The 20,054-nt window shown below is 46.5% G+C and overlaps 2 protein-coding genes across 4 annotated transcripts; one reads left to right on the forward strand and one right to left on the reverse strand.

The window, feature by feature from the left end:
- The first annotated feature begins 117 nt into the window (after positions 1-117).
- Positions 118-7,833, forward strand: LOC135805778 (speckle targeted PIP5K1A-regulated poly(A) polymerase-like). The gene is made up of 7 exons (XM_065319871.1): positions 118-336; positions 851-1,041; positions 1,233-1,523; positions 4,186-4,461; positions 4,948-5,213; positions 5,418-5,746; positions 6,197-7,833. Exons 1-7 carry the CDS (start codon positions 276-278, stop codon positions 7,327-7,329), a joined length of 2,547 nt encoding a protein of 848 aa, XP_065175943.1. The 5' UTR covers positions 118-275; the 3' UTR covers positions 7,330-7,833.
- Positions 7,834-7,935: 102 nt separating this feature from the next.
- On the reverse strand, positions 7,936-18,200 carry LOC135805779 (transcription factor Dp-1-like). 3 transcript variants are annotated; one of them, XM_065319874.1, is made up of 9 exons: positions 17,996-18,200; positions 17,729-17,766; positions 16,703-16,826; positions 14,084-14,143; positions 13,090-13,233; positions 12,414-12,482; positions 11,687-11,832; positions 9,147-9,313; positions 7,936-8,900 (listed from the first exon to the last, which is right to left on the reverse strand). In XM_065319874.1, exons 1-9 carry the CDS (start codon positions 18,026-18,028, stop codon positions 8,614-8,616), a joined length of 1,068 nt encoding a protein of 355 aa, XP_065175946.1. In that variant the 5' UTR covers positions 18,029-18,200; the 3' UTR covers positions 7,936-8,613. The 3 variants fall into 3 exon arrangements, with proteins under 3 accessions (XP_065175946.1, XP_065175945.1, XP_065175944.1); XM_065319873.1 differs by having other exon boundaries at positions 13,090-13,236; positions 16,703-16,823; positions 17,996-18,199; XM_065319872.1 differs by having other exon boundaries at positions 13,090-13,236; positions 17,996-18,198.
- Positions 18,201-20,054: the final 1,854 nt, after the last annotated feature.

Genomic DNA, 20,054 nt, shown 5'->3' on the forward strand with positions numbered 1-20,054 from the left:
AATGATGGCGCAGTTGGTGTCAAGGAAACCAAGTATATCGGGTCGGTCCGTTGTGCACGTGTCGTCCCGTGCACGTTCTACACACGTTTTGTGTTTCAAAAAAGTGAAGATGTTTTTTTGTCCAGTTCAATCGATTTCCACTTTTGACTTCAGTCTTCAGCCCTCATAGTCATAATCAGTCCTTACGTCCCATGAACTAAACGCTTATGTGGTGTTTTCGGCAACACTGCGGACCCAGTTTCTACTTCTTTTGAACCAGAACCAGAGAACACAACATGGCGAGCAATGAAGGAGATCCGTGTTGGTGCTCCTTGTGTTCAATTCGTGTTCCTGGAGGTAAAAATTTACAAAACGTTAGGCATCACTTTCTGGTGTGAATACTAGTAGATCAAGAACATATTATTGATAAATAGGTTTACAAATTGGTTATGCAGACAGCATGGGACCGGTCCTGTTAGGATGCGTGTAGAATTCGGACGATCGGAACGTTTAAAATGATATTGATAACATCGTTTCCCACTGATTTGCAATTTGCAAGATAATTGTGACTTCAAGGTATCAGTGCTTTCATGTATGATTAAACTGGTATTAATGTTGCGTGCACAATTTCACAAGTACAGTCCTGCTCAATGAAATCCAGTCGCGTCACTCAAGTTTGCGCCTTGTACCATTTCACAGCCCAGTGTTCGCAGGTCTAGGACTGCGCAATCAGCGGCCCGGCGCGTACTTGAGTGACGCGACTGGACTTCATTGAGCAGCACTGTAGTTGAGAAAAAACAGTGAGATATCCAGCGGACGTCATACGATGCTGATCATGTCAACTCGTTTGTTATTTCTGTCGGACTTCTAGCACATGAAATGTCCAAGCATGTGGAGGGGAAGAAGCACGTACGCATGATGGCTTCCAGTGAGGCTAGACTGAGGCATGAGAAACAGAGTGTGTTTGTTCGCAACTTCCCAGCCGGCACTGATGAGAAGCAGCTTGGGGCAGTCTTCGCGGCAATGGGACACGTTGAGAAGATCATATTCGACAAAAACTCCGTAAGTCAAAAGCCTCAGAAAGTGAAACATTTGCATCTAGTAGTTATTGTCCAATGCTGCTGAAAATCGGTTCTACAGAAAACGAAGGCATGAAAGAACATCTTCTCATATTCAGTAATCCAGAATAATACTTCACGCTCTTTACTGGAGTCTTCTTTCTTCTGTGTGTGTGTGTGTTCTTGATAACAAAGGATGCTCCCAAGTTTGCGATTGTCGAGTTTTCAAGTGAGCAAGCTGTTGAGAAGGTCCTTGGTCATCCAGAGCCGTTCCTGCTGAAGGAGCGTCGGCTTGTTGTCAAAGCGCGTAATTCAAAGACGGCAGAAAAGTCAACCCCCAAGAAAGCGCCTGACACAGCACCCAGCAGGGCAAAGGCAGATGCTTCAAAGACAAAGGCTGAGAAGATGGATGATGGTGGGCCATCATCTAGTGCCACTGAAGAGTCACTGGATCCTGCCATACAGCAGTTAAATGCAGCACCATCTGTAAGTTTAAAGAGGTTGTGTCAGCAGTGTCAGCAAAGTAATGGGGAATCTTATTGGAACAAAGAATCAAGTTTACTTCTACATGTATATAGTAATTAGTTGTTCATCTCTGTCTGGGCAAGTTCCCTGTGCCGACCCACTGGCAGGTTGTGTTGGTAATGTCTGTGTTGGCTCAGGGGCGTACACCGCTCGCCTCCAGGAGTGGTTCCCATGACAACTGATCAACCAACATTCCACACAATTGCTAGTGCTCGTATACGCATCCGACAGAGTTTCTGCATAAACTGCTGGATAATGTCACTGCTACTCATTTTTGATTTAAAAGACTGAACTTTGCCAAGGCATTTTTATGGATGTTTTGTTCAGTGGGACGATTTCATGCAGTCTTGAGTCGGGTTATATTCTCGAGAGGACTGCGGTAAAGCTGCCCAAGCTTCGAATCATCTGGAGTAAACATCACACAGGGCAAGCAGAAGCCACCATGGCACGCCGGTCAAAAGACTACCCAGGGAAACTCCTCCAACCCGGCAGGATAGTTGAAAGCGGCGCTGTTTGCCATCCGTCTGGACACGCACAGGAAACGAAATCCTTCGCCTTCAGTGGCACACAATGATTGTCGATGACGGAAATCTTTTCCATGTCCGGCAAATTTCGGGGGAATCAGGGATTTCGGGGGAATCAGGGATTCCACTGTGGAAGTACACTTTCAGAATATCCTTTCCAACACACTCCAATGTCACTAAAGTGAGTCTTGGATGATCCAGCAGCTTCCAACAATGGTCGCTCTACAGCTTCGCCGACGATTCCGTCCTCTGTGCTGCTCGTTGCAGACTCCACTTGCAAGTCAGGTGCGTCCGCAACCTCATCTATCGCTTGACCTTCGTCACTGGCTACACGCTTTGCCTCCTGCTCAAAAAAGCTCTGAATAGAGCGCTGGCCCTCTGGATGCCGGCGCTTCATTTTTCTTTTCCACAAAGCGAAAGCATCGTCAAAAACGTAACCAACTAACGTTACTTTGTCAAAACAAACTGCAAAGGAAATGACTCTGAGATCGAGGAATCGATGTAACTCGTAGGTCTATATGGTCCATGTAGAGACTTTTTTGCACCCAGTAAGTAACTAACTTAGTTCAGTAGATCTACGCTGTGTCACGAAAATGCCCCAGCAGCACTTTTACATCTGGCCTACATTTCACCGTCCTCTGACCGTCAGGCGGACTGCAGGCGCCTAGGCATACATGCACTGCATGCACGCTGGCCAGGATCAACACATTCTCCGTAGATCTACCTACATCGAAATAAATTAATGTTTTACTGGTTCCCGGGCATCCCGGGAACCGCCCTATGTACGCCCCTGTGGCTTAACCTTTTGTCGCTGAGTCCGTGTCTCAATGGGGGTTACCATTTCAATTAAATCAGAATGCTTTCGCTTCTTGATGGAGATGGTTGGGATGTTAGTTTGTTTGATGCACCATGCACAATGCACCATGCACAATGCACCATGCACAATGCACCATGCACAATGCACCATGCACAATGCACCATGCACAATGCACCATGCACAATGCACCATGCACAATGCACCATGCACAATGCACCATGCACAATGCACCATGCACAATGCACCATGCACCATGCACAATGCACCATGCACAATGCACCATGCACCATGCACCATGCACAATGCACCATGCACAATGCACCATGCACCATGCACAATGCACAATGCACCATGCACAATGCACCATGCACAATGCACAATGCACCATGCACCATGCACAATGCACCATGCACAATGCACCATGCACAATGCACCATGCACAATGCACCATGCACAATGCACCATGCACAATGCACCATGCACAATGCACCATGCACAATGCACCATGCACAATGCACCATGCACAATGCACCATGCACAATGCACCATGCACAATGCACCATGCACAATGCACCATGCACAATGCACCATGCACAATGCACCATGCACAATGCACCATGCACAATGCACCATGCACAATGCACCATGCACAATGCACCATGCACAATGCACCATGCACCATGCACAATGCACCATGCACAATGCACCATGCACCATGCACAATGCACCATGCACAATGCACCATGCACAATGCACCATGCACCATGCACAATGCACAATGCACCATGCACAATGCACCATGCACCATGCACCATGCACAATGCACCATGCACAATGCACCATGCACAATGCACCATGCACAATGCACCATGCACAATGCACCATGCACAATGCACCATGCACAATGCACCATGCACAATGCACCATGCACAATGCACCATGCACAATGCACCATGCACAATGCACCATGCACAATGCACCATGCACAATGCACCATGCACAATGCACCATGCACAATGCACCATGCACAATGCACCATGCACAATGCACCATGCACAATGCACAATGCACCATGCACAATGCACCATGCACAATGCACCATGCACAATGCACCATGCACAATGCACCATGCACCATGCACCATGCACAATGCACCATGCACAATGCACCATGCACAATGCACCATGCACAATGCACCATGCACAATTCTACCTTTGGTGCTTAAGTTACACGTGCACATCATCACGATTCTGTGGTGTACATTGTACTCTCTATTTATCAGATGGAGGAGCAGTTCCGGTGTCTTGTGAACTTGCAATCACCCAACGATGATGACATGCGGAAACGGCAAGAGTTGGCTGGGAAAGTCAGAGATGCCTTGCAGACGCATGCGTATGCGTCGAATAGCGATGTCGCCGTGCAGCTGTATGGCTCAGCAACCTCGGGGTTTGGCCTGAGAAGCAGTGATGTAGACATGACACTCGTCACAGCTGGCTCAGCGCCGGAACAAGAGAAGGTCGCGGAGGTGACCATGCTGGATGAGCTGGACAAGGCAAAGGTACAGTGCGCTGTACGTTAGGAATCCATCCCCTTACAATACAATGTGCACAAGTGCATGTGTGGATATGTGTGCTGTTCATTGTGTAGTGTACTTTAGATGTAACTTTTTCCAAGGCTATACGAGTATGTGTATCTTTGGCTGAGTGGCTCCTTTGTAGCTTGCTTGAGCCTAACAGCCAGCTTCATTGCATTCTTTTATCTATTCTAATGACTCGCGAGGATCTGTAGTGGCTTTTTTTGCAACATGCATCCTAGTCAATAGCAGTAGTATCACTATGCATATGTTCTACTCAGTACTTGAAGTACATGTATAGGATATTGCAGTTCAGCACGATCATTTCACTACACATCGTTAATATTGGGTACTGTGCAGGACTACTTCCTTGGAAAGTAAGTTAGTATGCATGCAGTTGTTATGATTGGATATGGTTGTTATTCAACAGTGAGTGTTGAATTCATTTTGCGTTTTCTGTACCTTGTTCAGCTATCTTCCACGGACTCCAGTTTCTCATCTTTGGCAGACTCTTCAGCTGTTAGTCACGCAAGCCTGCAAACACTGGGGCAGAGCTCTGCTGATGAGGTGGCTGCGGCTGACAAGGTGAAGGAGCAACTTGAAGCCATCGCTTCTGTTATACGCCATCATGTCGCCGGGTGTGGTCGAGTCTTCACCATTCCCAAAGCGCGTCGACCTGTCGTCCGCTTTTACAATTCCGACCTGAAGCTCCAGTGCGACCTGACTTTAAATAATAAGTAAGTGGTGAGCTTCTGCCATGGAGCAGATATACTCACGTGTGTGTCACTTGTCTCTGTGCCACTTGTCTATGTGTTTGTGTTTCCTTGTGTGGTTGTTCACAATGCTTTGGCTTTTCACGTGTGCTAGCTAGTCCAGTATGTACATGTATCATGACTGCTGTTTGTTTGTTTGTCTGCCCATTTATTATTTCTCTTTATTAGACTGGCAATAGAAAACTCCCGTCTCCTCCAGCAATACGCAAAGTCTGACCACCGTGTTCTGCCACTTGCACACGCTGTACGAGTCTGGGCTTGCAGCCATAGCCTGAGTGGGACTTCATCCTCGCTGCTATCCGGCTATAGCCTGGCACTGCTGGTCATTGCCTTTCTGCAACGAACCCAGCCACCCGTTCTACCATGTTTGCAGCAAGCACCCTCTACTGCAGGCCAGCCTGCAACTAGCAGACACACATTATCACCGTCCGTAATTGATGGTTGGCACTGCTCGGTATTTGACGGCCATCAGCCTGGGGTCAATTTCAGTTCTGTGGGTAAGTGAGATTTGCCGCATGTAGGCTGCCCTTGTGTGAATAATAGTAGTGCAAGAATTTGACCTTTTGCAAGTGCCGAGTGGTCTTATGTCCTGTGAATTGAGCCCTTTCCAGCAGTGTGGGCAAGATAGTAGACCAGTACTAGTACCTCAGATCATTGCGCTACAGATCTTCAACCCCATGCAGTATGCAGTGCATGAACTACAATCTTGTACATGTACGGTAGGAGATAGTGCCTGTGTGGATGTAGTACGCCATACTTGTAGTAATACATCTGACTGAATTAAATTCACGTGTGGTCCCGAATGGTGGATATAGTTGCTGTTCAACTGTATTTTAAATCAAGCGAAAGTCTAGCAGTTGTGCCAGTGATGGCTACTTTTGTGGCGGTAGGTTTCTCACACACCCCGTTTCTTCGCTTCTTGTTTACATTTACTGCTGTGTTTACAGACCAGCTTCTCCATGACTTCTTCGTGTACTACGGCTCGTTTGACTTTGAGACGAATGCGGTGGCCATTCATGTACCATCCACCGTGAGCATCAGCGATGTACTCCTGGTGTCGGCGCAGCGTGTTGATGACTATTCATCCTGCAATGGAGTTGCTGGCAACAATCACCTGGCTAGGCTGTCTGTATTCCGCCAGAGCTCCATGTGTATCCAAGATCCGTTTGAAGTTACGCACAATGTCAATGCCGGTGCTGGTCCACCATTGCTACGGCACTTTGTTGACCAGTGTCGTTCCACTGCGCTGCTGTGCCAAACTGACTGGCTCAAGCAGCCACATAGCAGTACCGCCGATGGTACCAGCAGTGACGGCAGCAGCTCAGAACAACCTGCTAGCAATTGGGGATTATCTCAGATCATTGCACCGCCTGCTGGCCCTGGAGTCAGATTTCTGTCGATTTCCCTCACTGCTGACCAGATATCTGCCCATCTTTCTAAAACCCAAAGCTCCACTAGCTCCACCACATCTGCACCTCCCGCGCACAGCAAAAAGCGTGTCCTCAACTCTATCTGTGATCTGATGGTAGTAGATTTTGGATTTAAGACCACGCTGCAGCAGGTGGAACTGGACGGTTGCAATGATGTTGATGATACGAGTGATTCAGAAGAGAATGAGAAAACCGAACAGTCTTCGGATGAAGACGACAATGCTGCCGGTGACTTTCGCAGCCTTCCTGGGAAAGTCAAGAAGTCTCTTGGTGGCGGTGCTGCAGCTAAGCGCACTCGCCACGCATCTGAGCAAGCAACTTCTGACGGCCTGGGACAGGCAAAGAACTGTGTTCAGGCTTATTGCGAAGCCAGAGAGAACACATGGCTTCATCGACGGCGATGGCGACGGGAAATGCAGCGACGTCGTGCAGCTGCTGACCGTGGAAATACTGCAGAGATCACTGATCAGCTGACGTCAGTGTCCACACCGCTTGTTCTGGCGTTCCAGTTGCACGTCTTGAAGGCGCGCTCTGCTGGATCTTGCATGTATTCCATAGTGTTCCAACCGACGGAAACGAAGTTCATGAACGAGCTTCATGTATTCGTGGCTGTCCTTCGGAAGGACTTGATTCAGAAAACCTCTGCGTAACACTATCAGCGTGTTCTTTGAATGATGAACCGTCTGTTCAGGGTCACTTATTTTCACGCAATCCTTGGGTGTATTGCGTTGGTCATTCCCATTCTGTCTGTTGATTTATGCTCGCTTTTTAACCCCTTTTCTATAGAATTTTTAGTTTCATGACTTCATTCTTTTACCATCTAGTCTTTGTAATGATGCTTGCTCCAGCACATCCTTTCCTTTGCTGTTGCGTAACACCATGGTCAACCCTCAGTGCACTAGTCAATCACCTCCTAACACCTGAGACTGAGTTGTGAACTCTTGCTGTCATTGTGTTACATCACCGTTGCCATGGCAACGGTCATATAATTTTTCGGGTTTTGACTTTTGAGTGATTTTTGAATATTTTCTAGACATTTTTCACATACAGTACTACCTTTTTTGGATTTGAATATTGATGCTCAAGAACAATATCTTGTATCTCAATACACAGTTTCTTGCGAATAATCTGGACGTACGTAGAATACTGAACTGCCCCACAGCAAATGCCATCCCAAACTATCTGCATGTGGACTGCATCCATGAACGCACGCACACACCACAGACAATAGCATAGCACCATCAGAGGACAGAATATTAGAGGAGGAGAGTGTTGACCTGCAACCATGACATGATGTCTCCAATATTGTGTTAGGACGCCAGCAACAGCAGAATATGAAACACACAGTTTAATGTATGAGGAACAAGCTTAAAAAAGTGGCATGGGGCTGGCCATACTTGTAGCTAAAAAATGTCACTGATCTCAAGGCAGCATTTCACTATATTGAACAAAACAAATTACTCACAATACTACTGAAAAAAAGGACACGTGAAAAACTGTTTATCACCTATCTCACATGCCTATGAATGATTTTGATAATGAATGGAAACTAGAGAAATACCCAGAAGCAGAAGGAGAAGAAAGAAGACTAGGATGGGGTCCAAGCAGCTCTCGCCTGTGACCCGATCAATACAAGAAGCTAGAGAGCTCCATAGTGGCAGTGAAACAGAAGGACAGCCAAACGGGAAAGAAGCTACTTAACTAGTCACAGTTAGTGCAGATACAGAAACACATGGATTCAATGGAAGAAACAGAGAGGAAGGTAAAACTCATTAACAAGTAAGCTGTACGGATAGCAGTATGTACATGGTTGAGTTCCATCAAAGTTGCACAAGATCTCCACAGGACAATGACAAGACAAAGGAATACAACTCACGTATGGTTATGTACTCGAAAGGAACAATAGGGGACATTTACTAGTAAGTCGAGCATGCTCAATCAACACTGAGGCTCTCCTCAGACGATTCTTCACTGCGATCCAAACCATTATCCATAGAAAGCGTGTGAAGAAAGGAGGGTGCCATCGATACAGGTGTAATCCCAGAGGCTGACACCGCAGACGCCATAGCTTCCATGGGCATGCCCAGAACAGGCGCAGCTGCATCAACTGACGCTGCCATGGCCATTGCAGCCGTTGCCGGGTCGGCTGATGCCAGAGAGGCAGCAGCTTCCATTTCTGAGCCAATAGCAATAGGCTGGCGTCCTTTGTTCATGTACAGCTCTACAGCATCAATAGAGCAGTGTGAGAATAAGGCACAAGTCAGGAGAGTGGCATGAACTTCTAAGTATGGGCCCAGAATATGTAATCAAACACACACATTGTCAACCAGGTCAATGAGATGCCGTGTTAGTACAGCACACGCTCGGACATATGAAGACCAAGCGCCGACCTGAAAAGCATGCACTTCCTCAAGCAGAGAACATTGATTGAAACTAAAACAATGGACCACTACAGACAAACACTTACCATCAATATACTGGACAAATCTCTTGGGCACAAGCTGCCTAGCTTTCGCCAGTTCTTCTTCCGTACACGTGCCATCCGCCAATCCCAAGCTCATGCGCATCATGTTCATAACATCAGCATCCGAGAGAATTTCGTATGGCTGGTCAAAGTCAAACGAGTATTCCGTTCTGCACACAAAGTCAGACAGGGCAACAAGCAATCTGTTAGAAAACAACAGCGCACATCTAGTTTCTTGATACAACATGCTATGAGATAAAAAGTACTATTTCTGAGGACTCCGCACAATACTGCACTTGTAAGAATGCACAACCCCCAAGAGTGTGTAACTCCAGCCAGGGGTCTGCACCAACAGGAGATCATGTCATGTGACAAACCGTACATCTTTTTTTGCATCCTGTGCATGATAGAAACAGGGTCGTACGCAACCCTGCTTTGGGTTCAACCAGGGAATTGTAAAGATCTGGGAGAAGACACGACACAGATTTCTGTGGACACGCCGTGCCTCGCCTCTTGCTCAAGCCCACATCCATGAATTTTCCCCCGCTGAGTACTTATCAGGGCATCAGAATTCACGATTTGACAGATCACAAGAAAACCATCTGGGAGTCGGCTTTCCATGACAATTTCTCTTAGAACTTTTGGTTAGTGCTAGGAAATCATCCTGTGGGGCGTTCTGACCACTCGGACCAAGCAAAACAGAAAACTACGAGATCGTGGATGCGATTGACAGTCGGTGACGGAATTCAGACCACCCCGCATTTCTTTGCGTGTGCTGCAACGTAGAGAACTTCATTTCTGCGTAGAAATCTGGACCCAAAACATGCGAAGCGGTAGACTCTGTAACCCAGACACATCTTCTCTACGTAACTTCTCTACATTTCACGTAGAGCAGAACCTCTCCGATACAGTAAAACCTATCAAGGCAGGGCCGTCGGAAGGTATTTTAGTTTAGTGGTACGGTCAGCCACCTGAAGTACAATTTACTCGTGGGGGAGGGGTGGTTGAGCCGAAAAATTTGGAAATTTAGAGCCCAGATCAGTGCATTTTATTGATTCACGGGGTATCTGGGGCAAAAAGTGGTACGGTCAATACCGTAGTGACCGTGCCGTGTGCGACGCCCCTGCAAGGCGACCACTTGGATAGGGCGACCACCTGTCCCAGAAGACCACCGTAGCCAGGACCAAGGTACGCTATTTCCAGTCAAGTGACCCTGGATAAGGAGACCACCTGGTGACAGAGACCTCATTTTGAAGATCCCTTGAGCGGTCGTCTTAGACAGGTTTCACTGTACATATATTTATAAAGCTATAAAAAGTATGAAAGTCGCAGACATCACCACGCAACAAAACACTTGTTCGAACTGTAGATGACTGTATTGTTTTCCAGAATCGATTTTCTCTCTCTAATATTACTGTAGACGTAGAGCAGAAAAACTTCCCGCAGTGCCTTGTGAAGTTGCTTGATGGAATTTTTAACAGCCACTGAACAGTCATGCACTGTAAGGGGGCATTATCGATAATTTCACGGAACGAAAAAAAGTTTAGTTATGACCCTCACCCACCCACCCCCGGAACGAAAAATGTATTGACTTGACAGCTAGAGTGGATTGATGTTTCAGTTATCAATACCTTTCAAAACAAAAGTACAAAACTCTCCCAAACCCACCCACAACAAACAATTTTTCGTCTTGGGTTAACCTTTTGAGCCCGGGCTCATTGAAAACCTCTGCTACGCAGTAAATTTTTTAATTCACTCTATGTGAGCAAATTTGATTTCAAACGATTCTTTCATGTATCCTGAGCACAGAACTGTTTTTGTTTTGGAAATACAGCAAAGATTACAAAAGTTATGACCGTTTTCAGAAAGGTAGTTATACGCGAATTTATATTTTGAAATGTATTCACGCGCATGTACCGTATTTCCACAAATAGTAGGCCGGTCTACTATTTTTTCAACCTCGTCCTAACCCGGCCTTATAATCGATGACGGTCTTGTATTCGAGGACGGTCTTTTATTCTTTCAACCCAGTTTGACCCCGGTCTTCTATTTCTCGCCACACAGTTTTTACCCCCCGTTCTTCCATTTTCTTCTACACAGTTTGAGCACGGTCTTCTATTTTTTCCCACAGTTTGAGCACGGTCTTCTATTTTTAACACAAGAACAAAGACTCATTTAGTAGGCCCGGTCTTCTAATCAGAGACGGTCTTTTATTTTTTCCATCGCCCCCTGCCCCGGCCTTTTATTTGCGGAAATACGGTAACTACAGTTCAAACTTACGGAGCGACTCGCATTTTTTACTGTACTCGTACATCCTAGGAGTCCTCTGTGCAGTGGTACAGCTCGACGCCACGCCACGGAAGAAGTGCGGAATCGATGTAGTTCCGTACTGACTCGTGGCGTTCTAGAACGTCACGCGTGTCACAGTGGCAGTGGTCATGACGTGTCAGAACGTCACGCGTGCTCAAAAGGTTAAAGATCGATAATTAATTCTGGACGGCTCCAAAAGGCAGCGCAGGCACACCCTTTTCCCTTTCTCTCACCTGTCATTGGAAATGGAGCACTCAATGACAGTGTTTTTACTCGTTTTCAGCAACAGGAAGGGTAATCGGACAGAAGAGTTTGGAGCAGGGGGTGATTCCTGAGGCATCGATTTGTTGCGCTCAACGAGCCGTGAAAACGCAATTTGCTGCAAGACAGGGAAGAATATAAAGAATTCAAAAAATGGGGACAATCAGAAAATCAACAAGAAACACGATGACGACAACGGCAACAGAATGGCGAGATATTCGGTTGGATACGCCCAAGTGAAAACTACGATTATAATGCACACACATGCAGGGTCACAAGCAGGATTTTTGCTAGCCAACCATGTACAGAATTCAGTGAAATTCAGTGCCGGACATAGGCAAACTATTGATTCGACAAGGAACCGCTGGTAAGCGCCTGCCATGGTGTGCACACAATTTCCTTATTCGGAGATGATGCTATGCTACCAGCACCCACTTATGGCACCAGTACAGGCAGCAGCCCCAGCACCAGTACAGGTAGTAGCCCCAACAAACAATGTAAGAGGTGTTCAACTGTACAGGTAGAGTATGGGGGTCTTGGTGCGCTATTTGGGATTTCAAACTAATTGCTGGCAGTCCAATGCAACTGTCAGGTAATCAGTTGGGCCGGTGCTGCCTCCCCCCCCCCCCCCCCCCCACCCACACCACACACACAGAGTGGAGCATTGTCAATGTTTCAGCCGATCCACCAGGAACATACTTGCAGTAAAACATCTTGTAGTTCACGCTTCTTCTTCGCAATCCTTTCTTCTGCTCTGCGCTTCTCTTCCTGGAAAAGAAGGAGCATTGAGTGGAGAAAGCAGAGTCACAAAGACCAGGGTGAAGCAATGCAGCAAATATGAAAGTATTCACATTCTGAAGTAAAGATAAATCGGACAAGCAGTTGTACCTGCATTGTACATGAATTTCTTAGCAGGCTGTGTGGTGCAGACTTGTACAGCCTCACAGACAGCCTAAGCGAGAAGGCAATCAAGCTGCTGTGAGGGAGACAAATAGTATTTTATAGGAACTCCACTTCAAAGGAGAAAGGGCAATGCCAACCAAAAGCTTAAAATACAAGTCAAACTGTACAAAATAGTGGTAGCGACCTCTGCGATAATTCTCCAAGGAAGTTGGTGGGGAGCAACCAACTTCCTTACAAGCCAAACTGATGAATAAATACGAAAGCAAAGCAAATACAAACGCTGGATTATCGTATTCTCCGGTGAATAAGCCCCCCCCCCCCCAATTTCTTGCCACAGAATTAATTAGATCATCGGAGTATAAGCCGCATCCCCATTATTTCGGGTGAAATTTGAGTGTTCAAAGTGCGGCTAATACTCGGAAAATATGGTAGATAAATACACAAAAAGAAAAGCTAAATACAACCCACCTACCTCAAGCTTGGCACATTCACTAGCAGAATTCGTCGGGAGGCCTATCCATCTGATCTCTTTCTTCTCTTTGGCAATAATGTGAATAGCCATTAGCACATTCAATGCATCGTACACTCTCCGGCGAATGTTCTTCTGGTCAAAGCCCTGCTGGAAAGGCACAGATCAGACAGAATGAACAATAAAACAAGTACTTGTAACAATGAATGCCCATGCCACCGTAGACAGACAATTAGGAGCATACCAGTACACCAACATCAGGTGACCAGTACGCAGGAGTTGTATAGTGCTGCTGAATGAAATCCGATCAAGTGAATCAATGCTGTGCCAGGTGCCGTGCAGCCTCAGACCTGCAGACATTGGACTGTGCCCTGGTGCAGCGTGCTAGCTCTTCATGGAGCGGAATGTATTGAGCCCAACTGTACAGGACTGATCCTTATCACTGTGAATGTTTGTTTTATATTAAAATGTATAAATCTCCCTCTTTGTGTGGAAGGCTCTGCCCTATATGGGTATTGAGCACTCTTCGGACAGTGGAGCACGCTACTGGATTACGTAAATGTATAAATAAGAAGAGCTTTCATTCAGAGCAAGAGTATGTAACCCCCAAGGGTGTGCAACTCCTTCACACAGTGCTGCCCCAGAAGAATTAAGCTAACGTAATTTTTATGACACAATGCTCCTCGCACGAGTAATTTACGACGTTTGTACTGGGCGCAAACCCATCACACATGTTTCTTTGCACTGATTTGTACACGATCAAATGGGGAGTCGTCCACCACAGGTCCAGGATACGCCTGATATTAAATACGGGTAGAATGCGCTTGCATCATAAAATTACATCAACTTGAAATTCTGTCGAAACAGCACTGATAGCGGAGAGTTGCACACTCTTGGGGGTTATGTACATGTACTCTTGTTCAGATCTAGAGCCATTCAAATACTGAAACTCAGATGTCAAAATTAATGTAAACGTGACAAGGGCACACTCGCATACCTGTTCACCAGTCAGTCCTTGTCTCTCTTCCTGAACTTCTTGGACAAGCTCATCGGCCACCTGTCAGACAGAAAACAAAAGAACGGAGCAAGAGTAGAAAGAAATCAGACAGGCGCACAGAGAAAAGGAGAGAAAAAATTTGATGACTTTTCCCGTTTGCATCGTTCCCTCAAACCAATGAAGAAATTGATGATGCAGAATTGTCTGTAATCTTCTGTACAGCCCCGGAAGCAAACTATTTTCTCTACACTAACAGTGATTGGGGAGACGTTCAGGAAACGAAAAATTTAATCACACACAGTAAAAATATTGCCGGTTTCAATACTCAGTTAACTAGAATAAATAAAAAAAATTCATACGCCTTTGTTGACCCAATCCGATCACCGGTGCACACATGGGAACGTAGCACAGAAAGTCAGAACAGTCCAATACAAACACACCTCAGCCATACGCACACCGACGTTACGGGCACTTCGGTCTACCAGGCACCCTTTGGCCGAGTTTTAGTAGAAACATCACCACTCTTTCGTCACTGTTCATGGAATTAGCGACGTCCTATGCCATATAATTATCTGGCGGTTCCCCATCAACAAGCAATTCAGAGTTCCGGACATTTCAAATTTACGGGCAGTGCCCAGTCCTGGATCGCCCGGGTAAACAACATATGAATGTACACCATATTTTCCGGAGTGTTACCCTTTTCAGGCCCAAAATTCATATTTACGTTAACATCCAGAGTATAAGCACGTAAGACTGTGAATTATTCGGCCAATCCGAACTTAATATTCCACGGCAACAAATATCAGATCAGACCAGTTTTTCAGGTGCCGGTACACTGTAGGTACAAGGCGTTACCAGTGGTTCAAAAGTTGAGAAAAACATGACTGACGTTTTACCAAACATTTCCTAGTTTGTCCTTTACTCAAAACTGACGTGCAATGATGGATTGCAATATTAGCAAAAGTAGATGAATGACACTATACATGCACGGAGCGCTGCAACGCTGGTTGATTCACATTCAGCGTTGGAAGTCTAAGTCGCAGCGGCGACTTTAGAGCTTTGTAAGATGTGTTTACTTTAAACACATAAGTGACAAGTGATGAAAATCACTTGACACCCTCAGTATGCAGGCAAACGCAACTACTTTCCCGTGATGGTGTGTATGCGCTATGCAGCCTGAAAGAAACAAGCTACTGTTTCTATGGTACAGACATGAGGACGAAAAACTACAAACTTGAAATCTGGGGAACTAGCCGGTTGGAATTTGACCACATTGGGACAAAAGTTTGCTCCCAACATCACAGGCACGTGCCAACGGAATGTGCTACCAACCCCACAGGAATTCTGCAGGCGCCGTTCACTGTAAATACTCCTGCTAAAATAAAGCGACATGATGCAATCACCAAGGTGATCGCTGGCATGGCATGCGAATCATGTCTTAAAAGACCTTTGTAGGTCGAATCAATCATACCAGTGAGCACCCACTGCACATGATCCATACACACACCTTGGTCCTTGGTAACACTGTCATTAAATGGTCACGTGTCCCCTGTGCAGGGGTCGACAGCACTGAGTTCAGCATTGGATCCAGAAACGCCGTTCTACTTCCTGGACAGGAAATTAGCACAGCTATGCAGGTCGAAACCACGGGATGACTTGCAGCAGCGACCACAGCCGAGACAATGCGCTCTGCAGCAGGGCAGGGCAACCCGCTGTTTCCGGACCGAGTCTGCCGATGCCACAGCCGAGACCGACGCCACTTCAGCAGCCGAGTTGGAGAGACACTTATGCGAAGCTAGCCCGCCAGCACTCAAGAACCATCTCCCGCACGCATTACATAGTCGGCTGCCGGACTGCTCAGATATGGGCTTCCTCCTCTCGGCCAGGCACTTGTGGCGATTCTTGTATTTCTGGTGGGCGAAAGTACGCTGGCAGACATCGCAGAGCACAGAAGTGTCACGCTGAGCCGATCGCGGTACTGGTTGAGCGGAATACGCACTGCGCCATTTCCCACGCTCCTGGGCGAGGTCGTACCATTCCGTGTGGTCGATGTTCACTGCGGAGAGGTCAGCTCTGACAGAGTCTCGCCACCGTTTCCGAGGACCGCAAGCCGGCCTCGGCGGAAGGAGCGCACCAAACAGGAGCTGGCGCGGAGTTCTATCGCCGTCCATCCTAGCTAGATGGCCTAGCCACTCCAGACGGCGGCGAAGAACACGTGTGGTAATATCCACTGGATCTCGACGATTCCAGGCCTCCAGAATGGTCTTCCTGTTGATGTGGAAGTCCCAGGTGTCTCTTCTACCGAGGGCTAAGATTGCGGAAATGCAGCGAAGATGGAAGGCGGACAGCGCCGCAAGCTCGCTTTTTAGTGGTACCCAACACTCCGCTCCGTAAAGGAGAAGATCTACGGAAGGCCTATGATTCCGTCACCCGTAAGTGCATGTGGGAAATTCTCCGGAAGGCGGGCGTACCTGACAAGCTGGTTACCATTATCAGCTCATTTCATACCTCTATGTCTGCAAACCTGTCGATCCCGGGCATCGAGGCCGAGCCTATTGAGGTGCAAAATGGCCTTCGACACACACACACACACACACACACACACACAGAGGTACCTACCTCATTGTACGTAGTTTTGCCTTTCTGACGGACCTTCTCACACACTTTCGTGCTAAATAGCTTCAGGCCCTTTTGCTTTTCTACTGTTTGACCTCTGCCACCAGAACCACCTCCTCGTCGACTACTGTAATAGCACACAATCAAATCAAATGACATACAGACACCACACAAACACACCCACTCTTGAATGAGCAACTTGAGGGGATTTGACAGTAAATTTTGGAAATACTGCCACCAAAGATTTCCTCTTTTTGGCTTAGATCCAAAAGCCGTATTGATAGCTCATTTATGCTACTGGCATGGACAACTTTATTATAAATACACGTCAGCGTGTGTAGCAGTAGTGTGCTGATTCATGGCATATCAACTTCAAGAACTCCGTTAACTCCATCCTCTGGATCAATGGATGAATTATGCCTCGAAGCAAGAGTACATAACCGCCAAGAGTGTGCAACTCCAGCTAGGGGGTCTGCGACGGCAGAACTTCACATCGCGCGACAAACACGTACACATTATTTGCACCCCATGCATGATGTGTACTCTTGATACAGGGTAATACGCTTTGGGTTCAACTCTCTTGTGGTCACTTTACACTGTTTGCCAGCGTAACCTTTTGAACAATGTCACGTGATTTGAAGTTCTGCTGTCACAGTCTCGCAGCATTGTATAGAAGTTGTGCAGCCAGTTACACACCCTTGGGGCTATGTTCTCTTGATCATAAGTTATTGTGATTGGGAAGTGTTGCCGCCAAATCAAAAGGTCACTGCACGTACAGCCTGCAGGACCTGTCGGCATGCATGCATGTAGATACTAAAAATGCGTACATGCGTATATCCTGTATTATGGCGCATGCATACAGCATGCACATGCTAGGTGTGTACAAGAACATGGACATGCGACGACGGAAAGGTGGTGGAATCGAGATCAAGAACTTGATGGCAGAAAAACAAAGTTAGCAACTGAGATCATGGTGATGCTGAGCAATTGAAATTGTCTCATCACCAACTGATCCACTTGATTTATTACCTGACAGCCGCGGCAGCCCTTGCAGGTGTTGTAGGCATCTAGATATCACAACACATGATTTGACAGGAAACACAATAATATTATTTCTTCTTCAAATTTCAGTACAATACTACCGGTATGTCAATAGATGAGAAAATATCTCGATCGAGAATCGACCAAAGATCCATCGGGGTAAATTACCACTTCACGTGGAACGCCTATCTTGAAAGGACATCAGATCAAACAGCTACGCACTTTCTACACTACCAGCGACCTTTTCGTACTTACCGAAGGGTAACCTGCGAGGTTTCCCGTCGCCATCCTCACCTCAGGTCTGCGCCCTTACTACGTTGTCCACAATACGTCCTCAAATTCTACATGAAAACTGAGGGGGACCCAGTGACAACACAAGGATAGACAACCGTCGAGATCCGCGACGGCAAAAGCCCAAACTTTCGTTTGCGTCCTGCATGAGAAACAGTGTAGCATTTCAGCTTCCTTTGCCAGATCATAATTTTCGCATTTTCGAATGTGCCGCCAGGGTGTGAGGTAATTATTTTGGGGGGTTGCCAAGAGTGACGAAAGACGCTATCGAACGCATCCTAGAGTAGATATCCTGACTACTTCTCTCGAGTCATACACGGCTACACAGACATACATCCAGCCGAGCCGAGCTAAAAAAGCTAGCCTCAGCTCAGTACCCGCGTACCGTACCGGTGCACTCCGTACTGAACTAAATTCGAAAAGTAATAATTAGGCCAAACTAAAGAAGGTGTGTGGTTCGACTCACCCGACCGACCGTACAATTTCAGCCCGACCGTAACTTTTTTTCGGCGGGCTATCGTGTGACTGACGTACGTGGACTGAACACGTCCACGTCTACGTGCTGTGCGGCGTGAGTCTGCGGACGCAGGCGGCTCCTTTTGGACTTGACTTGTAGTTGTACTGCAGTGCAGTGCAGTGAGTGGTACGACTGCTGCCTTGTGCTGGTAGTAGAGTCTACTCGATACGCGTATACAGTGTATTTACATGTACTAAAAATATATATTAAAAAAAAAAAATCCGCCCGCCCGCCCGTAAAAAAAATGTCCATGTTAGTCGAACCACACACCTTCTTTAGTTTGGCCTTATTAGTTTGTTTTGATTTTCACTCGGATATCACCAGCTGAAGTTTGCCTCCAGGCTTTGTTCCAAGCAAGGTATTGATTTTCCTAGCGTGTTTGTGATAAAATGGGAGGCGATAAAAGCAATCAAACATCTGAGCCCCGGACGAATACCAACTGGCGTGAAGCTGCGAGGAGAGAATCAACTCCCTTCTTTCGTGTTGTCAACTTCGAGCTTTTCGCTAGACCGGTGAGTTTCCTTCTTACCAGATCAGCCAGATAGAGATTCCAAAATACCCATTTGTCACTATCACTATCAGCTGCGTCTGCAATCGGGTTTTTGGTATCGTACTAGCTACCATAACTCCACAAGGAACTAATTAATTAGTGATAATATGGGCCTACAGTCCATTTCAAAACTATAGACGCGTAGATCTACCTAGGCAAAAACCGTTATGCCAGCATCTATACCACATAAAATCTGTGATCACTTTGTGCATAATTTTTTCCAAATTGGGCGTCTGTTATCCAATCCTTTAGAAACTATATGAGAGTAATTGTGGAGCGATTCTGAGCAATATTCCGAAAACTATTCTCAAAAGGTTCCAGCCAAATTTGAAATATTTCAAAAACCCTACGCGTCTATAGTTTTGAAATGCACTGTAGTAGTATGGCATCACATTAAATTTTCACATTAAAAAAGAAAACAGAGTAGGATCCGAATCTACATGTATTTCGAACGAGGTGTGTAGTGTTTCTGCACTGTCTGTACGACTACACCCAATATTCATTTAGTGATTTACTACTAATCCACTGTTCACTACAATGCTATTTGTGGCTGAAGCCCAACTTTGCGTATTGGAGAAATGCGCTCTGATATGACAAAGAAAAAAGGGGAAGTACTGAGTATACCCTAAAAATCAAATTTTCACCAGTTATAGTCTTCGGGGTGCTGAGTCGAATGGTCTTGGTCCGATTATTCCCAATCGAACACGGTTGAGTAAGCAGTCACTCGTGCGTACACCAGTCGCCTGGTCACCGTGCCGGCAGACTACAACTTTCACACCGAGGTTCAACTCGAATGACAGGAACGCGCTCCAACAGGCTGTTAGTTGTAGCCTGCGGAAACGGTGACCAGGTAACTGGTGTACGCATGAGCACGTGACTGCTTACTCAACCGTGGTCGATTGGGAATAAGGGCCAAACGCTGCATCGCAGCCTTTTCGGACCAAAACCAGTCGACT

This window comes from Sycon ciliatum, chromosome 1, assembly GCF_964019385.1.
Source record: "Sycon ciliatum chromosome 1, ocSycCili1.1, whole genome shotgun sequence".
NCBI lineage: Eukaryota > Metazoa > Porifera > Calcarea > Leucosolenida > Sycettidae > Sycon > Sycon ciliatum.